At 47.4% G+C, this 16749-nt stretch overlaps 1 protein-coding gene across 1 annotated transcript; it reads right to left on the bottom strand.

The window, feature by feature from the left end:
• Positions 1 to 508: 508 nt before the first annotated feature.
• On the bottom strand, positions 509 to 16633 carry SLC24A1 (solute carrier family 24 member 1). Its single transcript, XM_051797263.1, has 11 exons — positions 16488 to 16633; positions 15284 to 15440; positions 12717 to 13782; positions 11161 to 11223; positions 10570 to 10678; positions 5663 to 5749; positions 3900 to 4000; positions 3069 to 3275; positions 2601 to 2690; positions 1563 to 1729; positions 509 to 910 (listed from the first exon to the last, which is right to left on the bottom strand). The coding sequence occupies exons 3-11, from the start codon at positions 13635 to 13637 to the stop codon at positions 661 to 663; spliced, it is 1995 nt and encodes a 664-aa protein (XP_051653223.1). The 5' UTR covers positions 13638 to 13782; positions 15284 to 15440; positions 16488 to 16633; the 3' UTR covers positions 509 to 660.
• Between the last annotated feature and the right edge of the window lie 116 nt (positions 16634 to 16749).

The raw sequence follows: 16749 nt of genomic DNA, 5'->3' as shown, positions 1-16749 counted from the left end.
TGATCAGTGGTAATGTGCTATTGTCACCCCAGATCCATTTTACATTGTAGTGGTAAGATGTAAATCCAGGTGATATCACGTTTTTGCACTTAACATAAATTTTAGGGCCTGTGTTGCAAGATCAGGTACGGATTTAAAAGGATCTTGGTGCAGTTTGAGAGAATTCACTGCTGAGATGCAGCATGTGAGGCCACACGGTGACGTTAAGCAGAGGAGTTGTGTAGAGGCCTGGCCACATGGGGCTGGTTCTCTTCCCCCAAACTAAAACACTGATTTCAGAGAGTTTGAGCAGTCCACTGAGTAATTTAGAGTGTGTTCCTGAAGAATTTCTATAATGGGTAAACATTTTGTGCTGAAAATCAACTCCATTAACTTGAGGGGATCAGCCATACTGAAAACTGAATGCATCTGTATCACATCAGCCTTTGCCAGGAGTGCATAAACATGTGCTATTTGATAGTGTATCTGTTCTGATCCTAAAGAAAAACAGCAAAGGCTGACATACCACTTGAGATTTATTTATTTTTAGCAAGTTAAAGATATTTTATTCTCAGTAAGTTTGTTACAATTCTGGTTCCTTTTTTTTCAGTAGAACATTTGCTACCTTAAACCCCTTTTGATGCTGCTGTATCCTCACACACATCTTGAAGTGTCCAGCCATCATACAGATACTGGGCAGGATATTATCTTGTCTTCTAACATCACACTGATGATCAGAAACACAAAGTAAAGAGCAAACATGGTGAGCCCCAGCATTTTGTTCATTTTCCATTTACAGACAGCGATGGAGATAATCACAAACAGGAGCATGAGGAAAAGGAGAACAATTGCACAAAACAAACCATTGCTGCTCACTGCCACGGGGCTGAGGCCATTGAAGACAGAAAAAAGGAACCAGGGAACTGGCAAGCTGCAAGTAAAGGAAAAGTAATTGAAATAAATGTTTTAAGGCAGTTCATTTTCTGCATCATAACTAAGCAATTTTTCCAAAGTCTTACAGGGGGGAAAAAAAATGCATGATTGCATTCCATGTAGCTCAGCATAAATCTAAACTAGATGTTGTTTGTATCAAAATTGCATTTGGATAATGCTTCCACTATCATAGTGCAATCCAAGAGGCTGAAAGGACCTATAAATTAAATGTCTTGGGCTGTAATAAAGAAATGTCCTGATGCTTTATGATGGAAGATACAGGCACTGATCCTGCCCTTGCCTGCACAGGAGCTGGATGTTTCTGAGTGACCAGATCTTGTTCCTGCCTGTAAATCTTTGATGTTTACCAAAGATTTCTTGAATTTTTGTCTTGAAAAAATGGTAATTTTCTGTTGATTGAGAATTAGGTGAAGATGGTGGGCTGAGCTGTAACACTTTGTCTTTCCTGGCTGCGTTTGGGTGTTGTTTGGTTTGGGCTTGGGTTTTTTGTTTGTTTTTTTTAAAGGAACTGGTTGCCCAGCTGCCCTTCATTTAAAGACAGCTAAAATTAAATAAATGGGTATGTTTGGAATAAAACCAGCTTTGTATTTCAGAAGAAATGCATGTTTTAGCACTGAACTGGTACTCACCCAACAGTGATATCAAAGATGTTGCTGCCCACAGAGCTGGACACAGCCATGTCACCCAAGCCCTTCCGTGCCACAATGACACTGGTGATGAGGTCAGGGATGGATGTTCCTGCTGCCAGGATGGTCAAACCCATAATTTCCTCTGATATCCCAATTGTTTCCCCAACCTAATCAACACAAATTGGGTAGAGCTGTTGGCACTGGAACAGGGACTACAGTTGCTCTGTGCAGTTTTGGGGTTTGTGCCATACCGGAGTTAAAATAATCTGAATCCCCTAAACATGGGAGCATTTTGCTGCTTTGTAGGATTAGAAAGTTAAATTTCAGTGTCTGTTGATCCTGGATTTGCTCTGCAGTGCAGGGAATCTGATCACAGTGATGCCAACACTGAGCAAGGTCAAGTCAGCCACAGCACAACTCTGCTGTCCTCAGTCCACCTCTGCTGGATGTTGGCCACTTTTTCCCTCTCCAGATTTAACATCAGCTATACAAGATCTGAGGGCTTTTGGAAATGACAGGCCTTGGATTTATGGTATGATCAGCTATATTGTGCATGTGCAATATATCACTAAATACAGAATGGGGGGGTGATTCTACAAGATGGAAGTATTATTTCCCAGAATACCAGGTGAACATTAGGGCAGGGGGAGTTGAGATCATTTAGCAGCTTCCAGAATCAGACCCTTTATTTTCCTAGAATTTTAATTAGATAATGGATAATTATGTTCTGCACAGAAACATTCATCAATGAAAAGTCAGAATTAAGATAAATCTTGACAGTACTTTTCCTTTCATTGCACTTTCCTTTCACTGATGCACAAACTCCCTTGGAAGCTCTTGGAAAAGAATGAAGCTTTGTCAAATCAAAAAAAAAAAGGAAATAGAAAATTCCCTTTTGAGTTCTAACAAAACAAAGTTTCTACTGTTATGATGGGCTGCAGCTGTAATTCATGAGATAAAATGCCAAGTGACACTGTTGCCTCTCTCCATCTACTAGTTCTGAACTGGTGATTTGCAGAGAGAACACAAACCCCTCACCTGGTGAGCCCACCACACCATGAGGTAAGAGAACACAGCAATCCAGAGGATGGATCCAAAAAACGTGATGACAAAGAATTTTTTTGAGTCCTGTCAAAATCAAGTTTGGAAAGAAAAAAAAAAAAGAGAGAAGTTTCAGGCAAGTTAATAATCCCCAGTGAAAACTATTCACCCGAAACACTTCCCTGCAGTTGATTTGCTTTAACTTGGACCCTGGTTTCTATTTGTATTTCTGGTTTTCAGCTCGATTAGGTGACCTGTAGTTGCTAGAATTTGTGGTTTATTAAATTAAGTCTCTGTACAACGTTCCACTGCAGCTGGGCCTCCTGTCCCACCCCCTGCAGCAGTAACAGCACTTCAAGTATGCAAAGGCTGCAGACATGGAAAAATGGAGCTGGGGACTCTTGCCCAGAGGAAATCTATAGCTCAGTTAATGACTCCAGTAGCAGAAAGAAGACAGATTCTTACAGGGTTCCTGACGTCAGGCAGAGTGCTCCAGAGAGGAAAGACAATGGGAAAGAGGAAAAGGTAAATGGCTTGTTTTTTCCTTGTTTCTGGCCATTCCAGAGATAAGGGCTCATCGTTTTCATCATCATCATCATCTGTGCTGTCCTCATCACTGTCTTCCTCACTCTCAGAGCTGCTGTCTTCTGAGCTGTCACTGCTTGATGAGGGCTGTAGATCAGGATAAAAAAAATTAAAAAGCCAATGTTTTCACATCTCCAAGGAGCTGCATTTATTCCCCCTGGCCTCACCTGGGCAGAGCTCAGATTTGTAACAGGGCTAGGGGCACCCACAGGCCCCATCTCACTACTGTGGGCAGGATCCAGGCTCATCCTACCCCAGCACCTGTGTATTGTCAACTAAATTGCATCTGTTAACTAGAACCACCTTTTAGATGAGGTTTTGACACAAACTGTCCTTGAAAATCCTTTCCTCATCAGAACAGCCAAATTACATCACCTGGAAGGAGGGATTTGGGGAGCAAAGCAGAACTGTACACAGGGGAGCACAGGACAGGCACATCCTGGGATCTTCCCTTGCCCTGGAGTACCCCCCAGCCTCAGAGGAGTGGAAAATACTATACAGGATCAGTTGGTGTCATATTTTGGACCTGATCTGTGTTTGTAAGCCAAAATGTTTCAGCCAAATATTAATAAATCACTTCACAGTCTATATATAGCTGCCAGTGACATAAGTTGGATCCTGTCCCAAAAGCTCTGGAGAGGGAAGAAGGGAAGTACATGTGAAGGTCAGCCTGGAGGGAGCACTTCCTGCCTGTGACCCTGATTTCAATACCTGTCCATCCTGTGGTGCATCTGCCTTCTGTGTGGCTTTGCTGGGCTCAGAGTCATGGGCAGGAGTTACCTGGATGGTGCTTGGGGCCTTCTTTTCCTCTTCTGCAAAAAGCAATAAGAAGGAACACTGGGTTTAATTGTCAGGGGCTCACCTTCCCCATGGGCAGCAGGGAGATCTGACCTCCCTCCCAAAATGTGTGGCATTTCAGGTGAAACCCTGTCAGACTGCCTAGGTTGGTTGTGATTAGTAAATCTGGGCAGAATCTGACCCTCCTGGAGTAGAATGAGACCTTGATGTTCCTGTGATCTCCTCTCCAGAACTGCTGTAAGAGACACGTGTAACAAAAGGGAAATGCTAATTACCTCATCTACAGCTGATGAGTATTTCCTGGCTGCTTTCTGGATTCTGAAGATCTTACTAAAACCATCCTTAAAAGCCAGAAAGGATGTAAAGCCTTGCTTCTTTTTTGTTTTGGGGTTTTTTTTTGGTTGGTTTTTTTTTGTTTGGTTGGGTTGGGTTGGGTTGGGGTTTTTTGTTTGTTTGGTTTTTTTTCCAGTGAAGCATGGGAGCATTTTCCAGGGAGCTGCTTCTTCAAGGCTTCTGAAAAATGACTTGGACGTGCTGCCAGACTTTAATCCCTGATCATTTGGTGGGGATTCTAAAGCAAATGGCAAAGTGCTGACACGTACAAGGAAACAACTGCAGTGTCCTCTGTGCTGTTCCTGTGTAGCCAAGAGGGACACGGAAACCTTCGTGTGTAATAGTGTGGAAACAAGGACAACACAGAGCACAGGTGAAGTCAATGAGATGTTGGTAACACACACAGGCAATTGTTTTTTAAACAGTATTTTTCTCAAGTTTAGGCTCACTCAGGTGAGGCCCAGTGTTGTGGGATGCTGAGGTCCCTGTGTTGTGTGGAGCTGGGACCTTCCACACAAAAGTTTCCTGTTTTTCAAAATCTCCATCTTCCCAGGCAGTACAAACCCGTGTTGTAGCACAGCCAGCTCAGCCAGGCTGTGTGTCAGCAGTGAGAGAGAAAACCCAAAAAGTACTGAACCGCCAGAGGTCAGGGTCAGATGGGATATTGGGAAGGAATTCTTCCCTGGGAGGGTGGGGAGGCCCTGGCACAGGTTGCCCAGAGAAGCTGTGGCTGCCCCATCCCTGGAAGTGTCCAAGGCCAGGTTGGACAGGGCTTGGAGCAACCTGAGCTAGTGGAAGGTGTCCCTGCCCAGGGCAAGGGTTGGAGCTGGATGGGCTTTAAGGTCCCTTCCAACCCAAATGATTCTGTGAATCTATTCAAGGGAAGAATGCACAAACCCTTAGACAGATACAGAAACAATCAGTGCAGCTGATTCCCTCTGCAGGAACCTTCCATGCTCTTCTGCAAGTCTGGCAAATTTCCAAGCTAAACTGAAGGTCCTTTGTTTTAACAGACACCTCAGTTTGAAGGGTCTACCAAAGACCAGCAGCACCCAAGTGCTGCCTGTAATGGCCTGACTTCCCTTCTCCACCATTCCATGGCCACTTCCACTACGTCCTTGTAGCACTCCCTGCCCCGTCTCTGTCTCACTGAGGGCTCCTTTGGGATGGCTGTTCCTGCCCACACCCATCCACTGTTTCCTGCTGCACTGTTACAGCAGCCTGTGAGCAGCAATAACACAGACCTTGTGTCAGACCCTGTCTCAGTGCCAGCCCTGGGGTGTTGTGTGCTGGGAAGGTGAGGGCTGGCACTGCAAAACCAGGCAAACAACTCTTGCACTCACCTTCTGGCTGTGGGCCTTGTCCATCCAAGGTCTCTGCCTTGGCCGTGGCCATGTTGCTCAGGATGTCAACCCTGTCTTTAAATTTTTCTGTGGATGAGGAGGACATGTCCATCAGCAGCTGTCAGCTGTGAAACCCCCTTTACCTCCCCCCTACACACCCATGCTCTTGCCCCTTTCCTCTTCCATGGCCTGCAGCCAGCACTGACCTGTGAGCTGTTTGGATGGGACCCCAGGTTTTGGCTGCTGCTGTTGATCATGGCTGGCATGTTTAAATGTTAGTGCTGGAGCAATTACACCAGCCATTTGAGAGGTAACTAATACTATCATATTCTAAAGAGAACTAGAAGAAAGAGAAATCCTTTCCAGGTCATCAGTGCAGAAGGGTATCTGTACTTCATAGGAAGCAAATGCAGAAAGAACAGAGGAGGAGTTTTAGTGCAATATCATCTTGTTCCTAAGGGACTATTGATTTTTTTCAGGCTAGATTATGTGCAAACTAAAACTGACACCTTCCTCTTGCCATGTGGCTGTTGAAGAGGCCTTAGGGTGCTACCTGCAGCCTGGGGACCTGATGGTAAGGGAAAATAAAAACCTTTTATCTTCCAGTTCCCTGGAAAATTATTGATTTCTCTAAGTATACACAAGTGTCTGCTCTGCTCTGCTGGCACTGATCTAAATTCCTGGTGTCCAGGCTGTGTAGGAGATGATCTTCACCAGTGCAGGGTCCAGTGCTGTATTTCTGGGATTGCTGGGGGCTTCTTCCACTGTGAACCATGTTGTGCTCTGCTCAGATGAGCTGCTTTATTACTGGCTTACAGTGAACTGTGAAACTCTGTGTGTGTCTCCATAATTCAGTGTTGTGTTCAAATCTCTTAGTGCTGACTCTCACTGAAATGGGACAAAACAGAGGCTCAGAGAAAAGCCCCATTTTCTCTACTCTGTGCCCTCTGTTGAGCTGCCCACCCCACAACTCAGCTGAGGGTTGCAGGGTTTGCACATGGACAGGAGCCACAAGGAACTGGCCACGCTCTGCTTGGCTGGCGTGCAGGGCTGTAAATTCATTTCCTCTGGAAGTTTTATCACACTGATTTAATCCACTGTGCTGTTGAGTACACAACCAGAACAGTGCTGTTGTCATCTGCCTCAAGGGCAGGGCCCTGCCACTTTATACATCACTGTGATACTGATATAATAAAAATTGCAGGCCTGAGGCCATGAGCTGTGTGGGCAGATCAGATTCAGAGCTGAACCTCACAAAAATCAGTAAATTCTGGTGTATGTCCAATAACTTTGTCCAGCTCAGACATTAAGACCTCAGGGGACAAGTCCTATTCTGGTGAGATTCCTGTTAGTGTCTGACAAACATTTTTCACCAACTGGAATTTCCACTGAGCCTTGGAATGAGCACTGGACTGAGATGAAATGATGATAGAATCCCAGAATGATTTGGTTTGGAAGGGAACTTAAGATCACCTTGTTCCAACCCTCTGCCATGAACAGGGACACCTTCCACTATCCCAGCTTGCTCCAAGCCCCGTCCAACCTGGCCTTGGACACTCCCAGGGATGGGGCAGCCACAGCTTCTCTGGACAACCAGTGCCAGGGCCTCCCCACCCTCACAGGGAGGAATTTCTTCCCTATATCTAATCAAAATGATGATTTTTTTTCTCTTTTGAAAGGCTGGCTGGGACGCAAGAGCCTGACTCTTCCATGCTCCTTGTCAATCCTGAAGCTCACCAGAGGGGATGGGAAGCATTTTGCTTCCTTCCCCCTGAGCTGATGTGCTGGGACATGCCTGGGTGCAGGGCAGCACAGAGGTGATCCATTGCTCCCAGTCCCCTCTAAGCACTGGGCAATGCATCTTTCTGTTCAGCTTTTCCCTGAAGCTGCTGCAAAAGCTCCTGTCAGCAAGGTCAGGGCGGTCAGGCTCAGCCTGAGGGAGATTATATACATTGAAGCTCCTGGCTCCCTGCCCTGGCCCAGGCTGGGAGTGGAGCCCTCAGCATCCCTCTGTCAGCACAAACAGATTAGGCCCAGGCCCCTCTCCAGTCCTCAGGAGATCAGTCTCATCTGGAAGGGTGTTAATTCCTCTGACACACAATTCCTGTGTGGACTGAGGCTGGAGGCAGAGCTGGCTCTAAGCTGGGCTGATCTGCAGGTCAGCACGGGCAGGAAGGATGTCCCTGATCTCAGTCCTTGCTGTGCTGGATTAGCTGTGCAGGGCAGGGGCCCTCAGTCCCCTGGGGCATCCACTGCTGGCAGCTCTGTCCCCAGCTCTGAGAGCCCATCACACAGGACAACTCTGTGTCCAGGGGCCCTGAGATGCTCTCCAGGAAAATTCCTGTCGCATGGATTGACAGCACCCAGGCTGGACTTCAGGTGGCAGCTGAGCTTTTACCTTGAATTTGGCTCTTGGGTTTAATGCACTCTTTGGCTTTCACAACACAATCAGCAGGAAGGATTTTTTCTTTACAATTTAGCATGAACCTGAAGGATTTGGAGATTCTGCTGTCTAAAAGTGGAAATAAAAAACCAAACTCATTATTCCTTTTGCTCCTTTGTATCTTGATTCCTTAACAAGTGATGGAATGCTAAGGAAACAAGGAGAAACTGTAGCTGCCTTCAGCTTCTCACTTGGCTCTGGCCTGCAACCTTGCCTGCTGCTCTGGGCTGGTCTAATTTCCAAAACCATTAGCTTGTTAACTGGGGCATACTGAGGACAGGCAGCTCTGCTGCTGGAGCCTTTTTCTTCATTCAAAAACAAAAGTTAGCTTCTGCCTTCTTCCCTGCATGACTGGACTTTAAAGGATAATCTGATGGTAAGACTGGAGGTTCAGCAATGAGAGGGTTCCTGAGTATTTCCAAAATCTTTTTTCTTTTCATTCCCCCACAGTTCTCTCTGGTGTCAATGGGGAAAATCCTGAAAAGATCTCATGCTCTGCTTCTACACACTTCCAAAGAAAGTGGGGAAAAGAATAAAGTTGCTAGAAATTCCTCATTAAAAAGAATAACCTTCTGGAGAGACTGTTGTAGCCCATCCTTGCATCCCTTTGTGTCAGACTGAAGTACACGTGCTCACACTCCCATCTAGTGGCTGCTGCACAGACAGTAACTCACACCGTGCCTGGCTGCTGGGACAGGCTTAGGTTGGATAGCAGGAAAAATTTCTTCATGGAAAGGGCTGTCCAGCCCTGGCACAGGCTGTCAGACCAGTGGTGGATTCCCCATCCCTGGAGGATTTAAAAGGTATGTAGATGGGGCACTTAAGAACAGAGCGGGGGAGTGCTGGGGGAGCAGTTGGACTCTTGGAAGGCTTTTACAACCTAAATGATTCTGTGGAATGAGCAGGGAAGTTCTCATTCAGAGAAGATCCAAACTGCCCCCCACCCCCAATACTGTCTATTCAATATAGTCCTTGGAATAGCAGCCTCTGTAGCAGGGACAGTGGCTTTTACAACTGCATGGAAACCTCCCAGCAGCCTATTCCAGGCTGAACTGGCTGGAACTGTCCTTGGCCTCATCTTGCAACTCCTGCTGAGGTCCCAGGGTTTCCCCAGGGCACTGGCCTGGACCAGAAAGCCAAGTGTGTGCTGGCCTGGGGTGGGAGATGCTGCACAGAGACATCTGGAGGTGTGGGAAGGATGAGAAGGTGCTGGGGGGAGTCTCTGAGTGGCAGCAGCCCCTCAATCTGGCACTTTTTGATGCTCAAGGCAATGGCATGTCCTCTTGGAAGGTTTTGGCATTACCCTGGTGCTGTTGATAACACCTCTTGGGGGAAGAGGAGGCAAGGGCAGTAGGGCAAACTGTGATGAGTTGTTAGGCTGCCTAACAGGTTTGGATGCCTTTCCCAGACTGTCAAAGCAGACACTTCTCTGCCTTGCTGTCCTCACCCAACCTCCTTTGTTCCCTTGATCAGTTTGTGCAGCTGGGATTTTGATCTGGAGAGTCCTTTTTGTAACCTCTATGAGAGCCAGGAGAGAGGTGTTGATCTGCTTAGCTTCCTTCTCTCTTTGAATGGACAGCAGGTAATCTCTTAAGAACAAGTAGGGCAGTGGAGGGGTGGGGCATGAGCTGAGCTAGGGAAGAAAATCTAAAAAAGTCTTTTTTTATGTGTTTCACTATTTCTTGGAAAATGAACCTCCACAGTGGGGTCGAATTAAAGTTTAATACAAAGCAGCATGTTAAAAGTCTGTGTACAAAGACCCTGGCTCTGTCTGGAGATGAGGCTTCTCTGCATCCTGGGCAGTTTAAAAGAGTCTGGACCTGAACTGATCTTTCCCTGGCCCTGGGGAGCTGCCCATTGCCTGCACTGTGCTGAGAACACACTTTGCCATGGCAGTGATGGCACCACAGCAGTGCAGGGGAGCTTTTAGAGGTGCTTGGTGTCAATCTAAACCATATAGAATTGGCCTAACCATCGTAATTGGAGCTCATTTTGTGATTTAAATCCCAGCTGGGATATTAATCACTGTCAAAATGATAATTCTTCAAGGGTTTTAACCTCTTTTTGTGCTGCTGTTTCAGGGCTGGGGTGAGGTCTGAGCTAAGAAGAGGAAGGAAGACACGACTCATGTTTGCTGCCCCTGCAGTCAGAGAGAGCAGAGATGGGGGACAGCAGTGACTGTCACCACTTCCAGGGACCCCAGCAGCAGCTGCCACCACAGCAGTGACCAGCTTGGCACAGGCAAAGCAGATGTGGCAGGACCAAAGCATGAGGTGTTTGTCCTCCCAGCACTGGATCAGAAGAGACATAGAGCTCCCGACACTACCTGTGACATGCAGAGCTGCGTTCCAGGGGTGAGTTGCTGACCCCAAAACACTGACACACACAGCCTGTGTTCCCAGTTAAACCACTCTGCACCCAGGGCAGCAAACCCAAGTCCCTCCAGTGTGGAGCATCCACTCACCTTCTGCCAGGGGGTCCAGGGTGTGGATCATGAGCTGGAAGATGGTGCCGCGCATCTGGGAGTTGTGCAGGGAGGCCGAGCTGCTGCCCCGCTGCAGGGCTGGCCCAGGCTGTGGAAAGGCACAATCCCAGTCAATCCCAGTTCCCTCCTCCACTGGCCAGCCATGGGCAGACAAAGGGGCAGCAATTTAACCAGCAGGGGAGGAATGAGCTGTGCAGTGTTTGCTGGGGGGGAGGACTGACCCTGCCAACCTCTGCTCTGGGAGCCCAGGCAGAAAATTAGCCACAAAAACAGGTAAGGAAAATCACTTTCTGAATTTCTGTATGCCTGTTCAAAGCAGAGGATGAATAGCACTCTGCTGGTCAAATCCACTGGGGAAGCCTGAGCTGTCTCCTGGTTTTTATAAAAAGCCCTTTGAGGACAGGACTGAGCCAGGTGTCCCCTTAACAAGGTGTGAGCATTGTGCCTGATACGAGACAGGCTTTGTCCAGTTTTTTTGCCACAGAATTTGACACTTTTATTCATGACCTGACATGGGGAGGGGTTCAAAATGCAATGACTTCAGATCCCTGTGAAGTTGCTTAGACCTACCTGCAGCTTCCTCACATCTGGTGGCTTCTTTGTTCCATCATCTGCAGCTGCCCCAGTGCTTTTCTACAAGCAACAAAGAATGAAAATGACTGATCCCTTCTGCTGCTTCACCTGCTTTTTTAGGATCTAATGATCCCTTAGGCTGCTCTCTGTGAGGAGGTGGGACAGCTGACACCAATGACTTGCATGGATGCTACTGAAAGAGCCTTCCTCAAATTCCAGCAGAGTGAAAGTGCAAAGGGGTATTTTTTTTTCACAGTGATTAGCATTACTTTCCAACATTTACAATTTCTGTAATTTATTTCTCCCAAGGGATAGGTCCAGCAGCTCTGTCATGCTGCTCTGCATTAGTGAGAGTTTTCTGTCAGCTCCAAGTGCAGGGTTGGATTCAATTTGTGGTGATTGATGTCCACAGTGATGGGTGTCACTGCAGGATCTTGGACATGTACCCCACTGGAATGTAGCACAGGAGCTGTCAGGACTCCCAGCTATGGGCACTGGGTGAACATCAGACCAGGGGGAGGAAGGAGAAGCAGTTTCTCAATTCTGCACCACTTCAACCACCCTCACCCCCCTTCCTCCCTTCCCTTAAGTGATGTGGAGCACCAGGACCAGAAGGCAGAGCATGTTTGAGTGCCAGGGACACACAACTGACCAGCAAAGCCTGCAATGTCAGATGAGAGTTTGAAACCAGGTGGTCTCTGCTCAACAGCTGCAGTAGCACAGGTCAGGAGAACAAAGGGGCTGTGGGAGAGCTGAGAAGGGACAGAGGAGGAAGGAGCGGGCTGGCACACTCAAGATGGCAAAGCTCAAGTGTTCTGGAGACCCTTCCTGCCCAGAGCTGCAAGTCTGAAAGGGTGGTTGGCTCTGGGGACACCTTCAGATACTCTTTTTGTGAGCAGTCAGCTCTTCCTTCAAAAGACACCGAGGGAAGGTCTCAAATCTGGAGTTACAGCCACAAACCTCCTGAGCACAGAATCCCCCTGAGCACACCCAGCTGGGGTCAGGGCATGGAATTAGGTTTGGGCACTTGGATCTGGTTGCCAAATGCTGACCAGGAGAGCTAAAGCTGCCAAACCCCTTCCTGTGCTGCAGATCAGGTAACAAGTGACACCACCAGCGTCCCACCTGGCTGCAGGGAGGGAAAAAAGAATTTCCTCCTACACCTCTCAGCCACAAGGGGCTGGGACAGAAGCCTTTTCCCCCTGTTTAACACAGAGTAGTCCAATCTTGTTCCTAGACTAAGAATGTGTTCCTGCAAGTGTTCTTTTTGAAACTTTTACAACAACCAAGAAAGCAAAATCCCACATGTGTCTTTGAAAGCAGCTGAGCAACCACAACTGAGTCCTTTAGTAATTGCATGGTAGTGATGTTCTCTAATTTCTTAGAATCTCTCTCCAGATTGCATTTCCCTCATTTTATAACCATAATTATTGACCAGTACCTGTGTTCTGAGGTTTGAATATGTGCTTTTTGAAGGAGATGTGGTTTTTCTTTATGGTTTACACTAGAACAAATTATTTCCAACTTGCCCTCTGAACTCTAAGGACACCAACCTTTCTCACATGCTCTGCTGATGCTGCCTGCACAGCACTGAGCTTCTTGTTCAACTCCTGCTTCACCCATTGCTCCAGGTACACGTTCTGTTTCATGGTGAATACGTATGTGGCATAGGCAGTCAGTAAAAGGAGGCTTTCCCACCAATCAATGACACTGTCTAGGAAAAACAGGATGAGCATCAGTAAGTCTACAATGTAGAATGAGATGTCTCTAAATAAGGGCCACCATGTCAGGTGGAGTATCTCCCTGGAGAAGAGGGCACAGGTGCCAATGACAAAGAGGATATTAAACACTGCTGAGCCCACAATGGTACCGATGCCGACATTGCTGTGTGAGATGAAGACACCTATGAGGGAGGTGAAGAGTTCTGGTGCTGATCCACCTGCTGCCATGAAGGTGGCTCCAGCCACATCTTCAGAGATCTGCAGCTTCTCTGTGATCACTCCCAAAGCAGGGACAAAATACTCATCACACACTATGGCCAAGGCCACAAACACATACATCATGCCAAAGATGTGAAGGACAACCCACCCTTGCCTGCGTTCTTCCACACTGAACAGGTCCTGGGGATATTCTCCTTTGGACTCATGGGGTGGTTTTTTGTCTGGGTGGCTTTCACTGGCATTTTCTTGCTGTGGGGTTGTATCCACTGGAGTAGTGACGGGCACAGCTGGCTCAGCATCCACATATATACAGTGCCTTATTTTGGGTGCTGTGGCATTGCCTCTCCCAGAAGTCTTGTTGCTGGGGGGGTCCCTGGAGGTCACTTTGACAGGGTCCGTGGGTTGGGGGGCTGTGTGTGATGCTGGAAGGGCAGAGGGGCTGAACTGGAGCTGGTAGAGAGAGAGGACCAACACCGTGGCAAGAAAGAAAAGGATTCGGTTCCTTCGTAGCCGCCTCCTCCGTGGCAAATGCATTTCCTGAAGGTTCAGAATCCAGAGCTGTGTCCAGCAGCCACTGGAGACTTCTCTTGGTCAGCAATTCGAATTTACAGCCACCATTGGAGCTTCCAACTGATCTTGAGCATCAGGAGTGGAACTGCACAGCACAAGATGCAGAATCCTGCAAAAGAGAATCTGCTGTGAAAAATTAAGTACTGCAACTTACCACCATTTGGGCAGCAACACTTCACTGGCACTCTTGTATTTTTCAGTAAGAAGAAATGGACTTAAATGAGTAAAGGCAGATCTAGATCCAGGGTTTAGTTTATTTTTTTTATATACGACTGTAAGTTGTGCTGATTAATAATCAAAGGTTTGGCTTAATAGAGAGGAGTTGGCTGAGACAGTCCAATCCAAGCTGAATTCTGATTCCACCAAATGCCCACATCCAGGAGATGTTAAGGACTGTGTTTTCATTGGAGTGCAGTTGCTATTCTGTAATATTAACAACTGGGTCAGAGTTCTGCAGGAGGAGAGGATACAGCTTCTGTCAAGGAACCGACTTTTAATTGCTACAGCTGATGCTCTGAAGGCAAGATCAAGCTGGTAAAACCTCCTTCTAAACCAGTTATTCACCAAAATAAGCTCAGCAGGAGGATGGGAACTGCTTGAGAATTCCCAGCAATGCTGGTCCGTGGCTTTCCAGCCTTTCACTCCCCAGGAAAGTGGCCAAGCAAGGGTGAGTTTTTTCCCTCAGTGTGAGGAAAACGTGGTTCTGTGGTTCTACTAAAACTGGGGGTGCTGAGCAGCCATTTGTTTCTATGACTACATCTTTCCAAGCCTTTCTGTAGAATTCAGAACTGGCAAAGTGGAATTGTAATCATACCTTTTATTAGGGGGTAATTAGCATATCTTGAATAATTATTTGAGCAGCATTTAGAAAGGAAGAGGAATTGTAGATGCCAGAGAGACAGATCCTGCAGCTGTGACAGTCTGGAGACAGGGATTTGGGGCTGGACAGCATCTACCCTTTGGCACATCTGGAGTGTTCTATATTCTAATGTTTTACCTCAAAATATCACTCTCCATGGATTATTTTTCCTCCAGAGTGGAAATGTTACATTATTCTTTAACTGGATGTGAATCATAGTTTTCTAAACCATTCTCAGATAAGCTCTTCATGCAAGTTATCACACACTTACCCTCTTGCATAACACCCAGGGAATTAATCAGCCTAAATTTCTTGCAAGACAGGCATTATTATCTTCATTTAAATATCTGGGAGGATCACTAAGGCAACACTAATAGAGGGTCATGGGAGTACCTAGATAAATAGATTATATAAGCTTTGCTTTTCATATGTAAAAGGATCATAAACATGCATGTGGCAGAACTGCATAATAGGTATAACAAATTGGACATTATTATAAAATAACTCTCCTTAACAAAGACAGGAGAGTTAAAAGAATGGCCTAGGGAGGACACAGACATGTGCACATACTTAGGGTCAGTTCTAAGAGCTCTCCAACCTTTCACAATTCCTGACCACCAACCTCTTTGTTTCTCTAGCCTGGTTAAGTTTAGCAGCTTTCTTACAGTTAACTCCTGGTAAACTCCTTTTTCTCAGCTCCTGCCTCAGCCAGGCAAGATCCAAACCAATCAAATAAACCTCCCCAGCCTACCTTCCAAAGACGTGTCCAGGAGGAACAGGAGTTCCAAGGGCTGGGTGTAGTGCTGGAAGCTTCTTTGGTACTTAACAGCCCGGTGGGAGATGCTGTTGCAGAGGGAGATGGATGAAAATGATCCCATTTTCAGGAGGTCTCCTCTGCCAGCACAGCCCTAATGCAAGGGAGGGTCAGGTGTGAAGGACACCTTAGTGGGGGACAGCCAATCCCATTTAATACCCACAGGCCCTAAGAGGATTAAGCAGTATTGTATAGATTTGGGTCTATCTCCGAAGCCAATACCTTTGTCTGCTGCCCCAGGTTATTCCCAGTGTGAGGGCAGGTGATTATCTGTGTTACAAACTACAGGATTGGAGCACCAGCCATGGACATGGATCACCCTCACGGCAGCTCCAGGGGGCAAATCACCCTTAAACAAGGCCCTGGAGCTCCATTTTGAGGCATCTCCTACAGCTGACAGGTCAAATGCCATTCAAGCACCTTTGTCACAATGTGTGTCTACTTTGCAATGCCAGAGGGAGCGTTAAAACTCTTTTTTTCTTTCTGGAAAAATCACTCAGCTCCCACGCCAGGAGCACTGATGCAGAGGGAGGCAGCAGCCCCTCACCGGCACAACAACCTTGGGATGGTGTCCAGGACTCTTCTGTGGCATGGACATGGTGCAGCTCCACAGAGGAAGAAATGACAACAGTCCTGGCCAGAGATTTAATGGTCACAACAGCCTGATCATCAGATTTGTCACAGGGAAATTAGAAAATTGTTGTTTGATTTTGGGCCACTCGTGACAAGAGAGACATTGAGGGGCTGCAGTATGTCCAGGGAAGGGAATGGAGCTGGGGAAGGGGCTGGAGCAGCAGGAGGGGCTGAGGGAGCTGGGGGGGCTCTGCCTGGAGAAAAGGAGGCTCGGGGGGACCTTCTGGCTCTGCAGCTCCCTGACAGGAGGGGGCAGCTCCCAGGGAACAAGGGACAGGAGAAGGGGAAATGGCCTCAAGCTATGCTAGGGAAGGTTTAGATTGGAAATTAGGGAAAAATCCTTCATTGAAAGGGTTGTCCAGCCCTGGCGCTGCTGCCCAGAGCAGAGGTGGAGTCTCCATCCCTGGAGGGATTTAAAAGCCATGTAGATGTGGCACTTGGAATAGGGGTGGCTTTGGCAGTGCTGGGGGAGCGGTTGGACACGATGATCTTAGAGGTCTTTTCCAACCTGAATGATCCCATGATTCCATGATAATATTAAAGCAAACCGCTGTCTGAACGCACAGCTCCAGGGGCACATCCCCACTTTGCAATGGCATTTATTCCCTTCCCCCGTTCCTCACTCCCACAGCTGGGAGAAGGAGGCCCACTGCCCAGCCGGGATTGCTTATCCCTAACCCCTTCTCCATGCACAGCGGTCATTTTTACAGCGGCACCGCATTCCCACAACTCCGACATCCCACAGAACGCTTCCCGCCTGAGCCCCGGCC

The sequence above is a fragment of the Manacus candei genome, unplaced genomic scaffold (assembly GCF_025592945.1).
Source record: "Manacus candei isolate 608988 ecotype Guabito, Panama unplaced genomic scaffold, ASM2559294v1 h1tg000046l, whole genome shotgun sequence".
Classification (NCBI taxonomy): domain Eukaryota; kingdom Metazoa; phylum Chordata; class Aves; order Passeriformes; family Pipridae; genus Manacus; species Manacus candei.
The sequence above is the reverse complement of the archived record's forward strand: the minus strand, read 5'-3'. Positions and strand labels throughout refer to the sequence as shown.

Coding starts and splice junctions, on each gene's coding strand:
- SLC24A1 (XM_051797263.1), bottom strand. CDS start 13,637: ATGCATTTGCCACGGAGGAGGCGGCTACGAAGGAACCGAATCCTTTTC. Junction 11,224..12,716: donor CAGCAGAGCATGTGAGAAAG/GTTGGTGTCCTT, acceptor TGTTGCTTGTAG/AAAAGCACTGGGGCAGCTGC. Junction 10,679..11,160: donor CAGATGTGAGGAAGCTGCAG/GTAGGTCTAAGC, acceptor GCCTTTCCACAG/CCTGGGCCAGCCCTGCAGCG.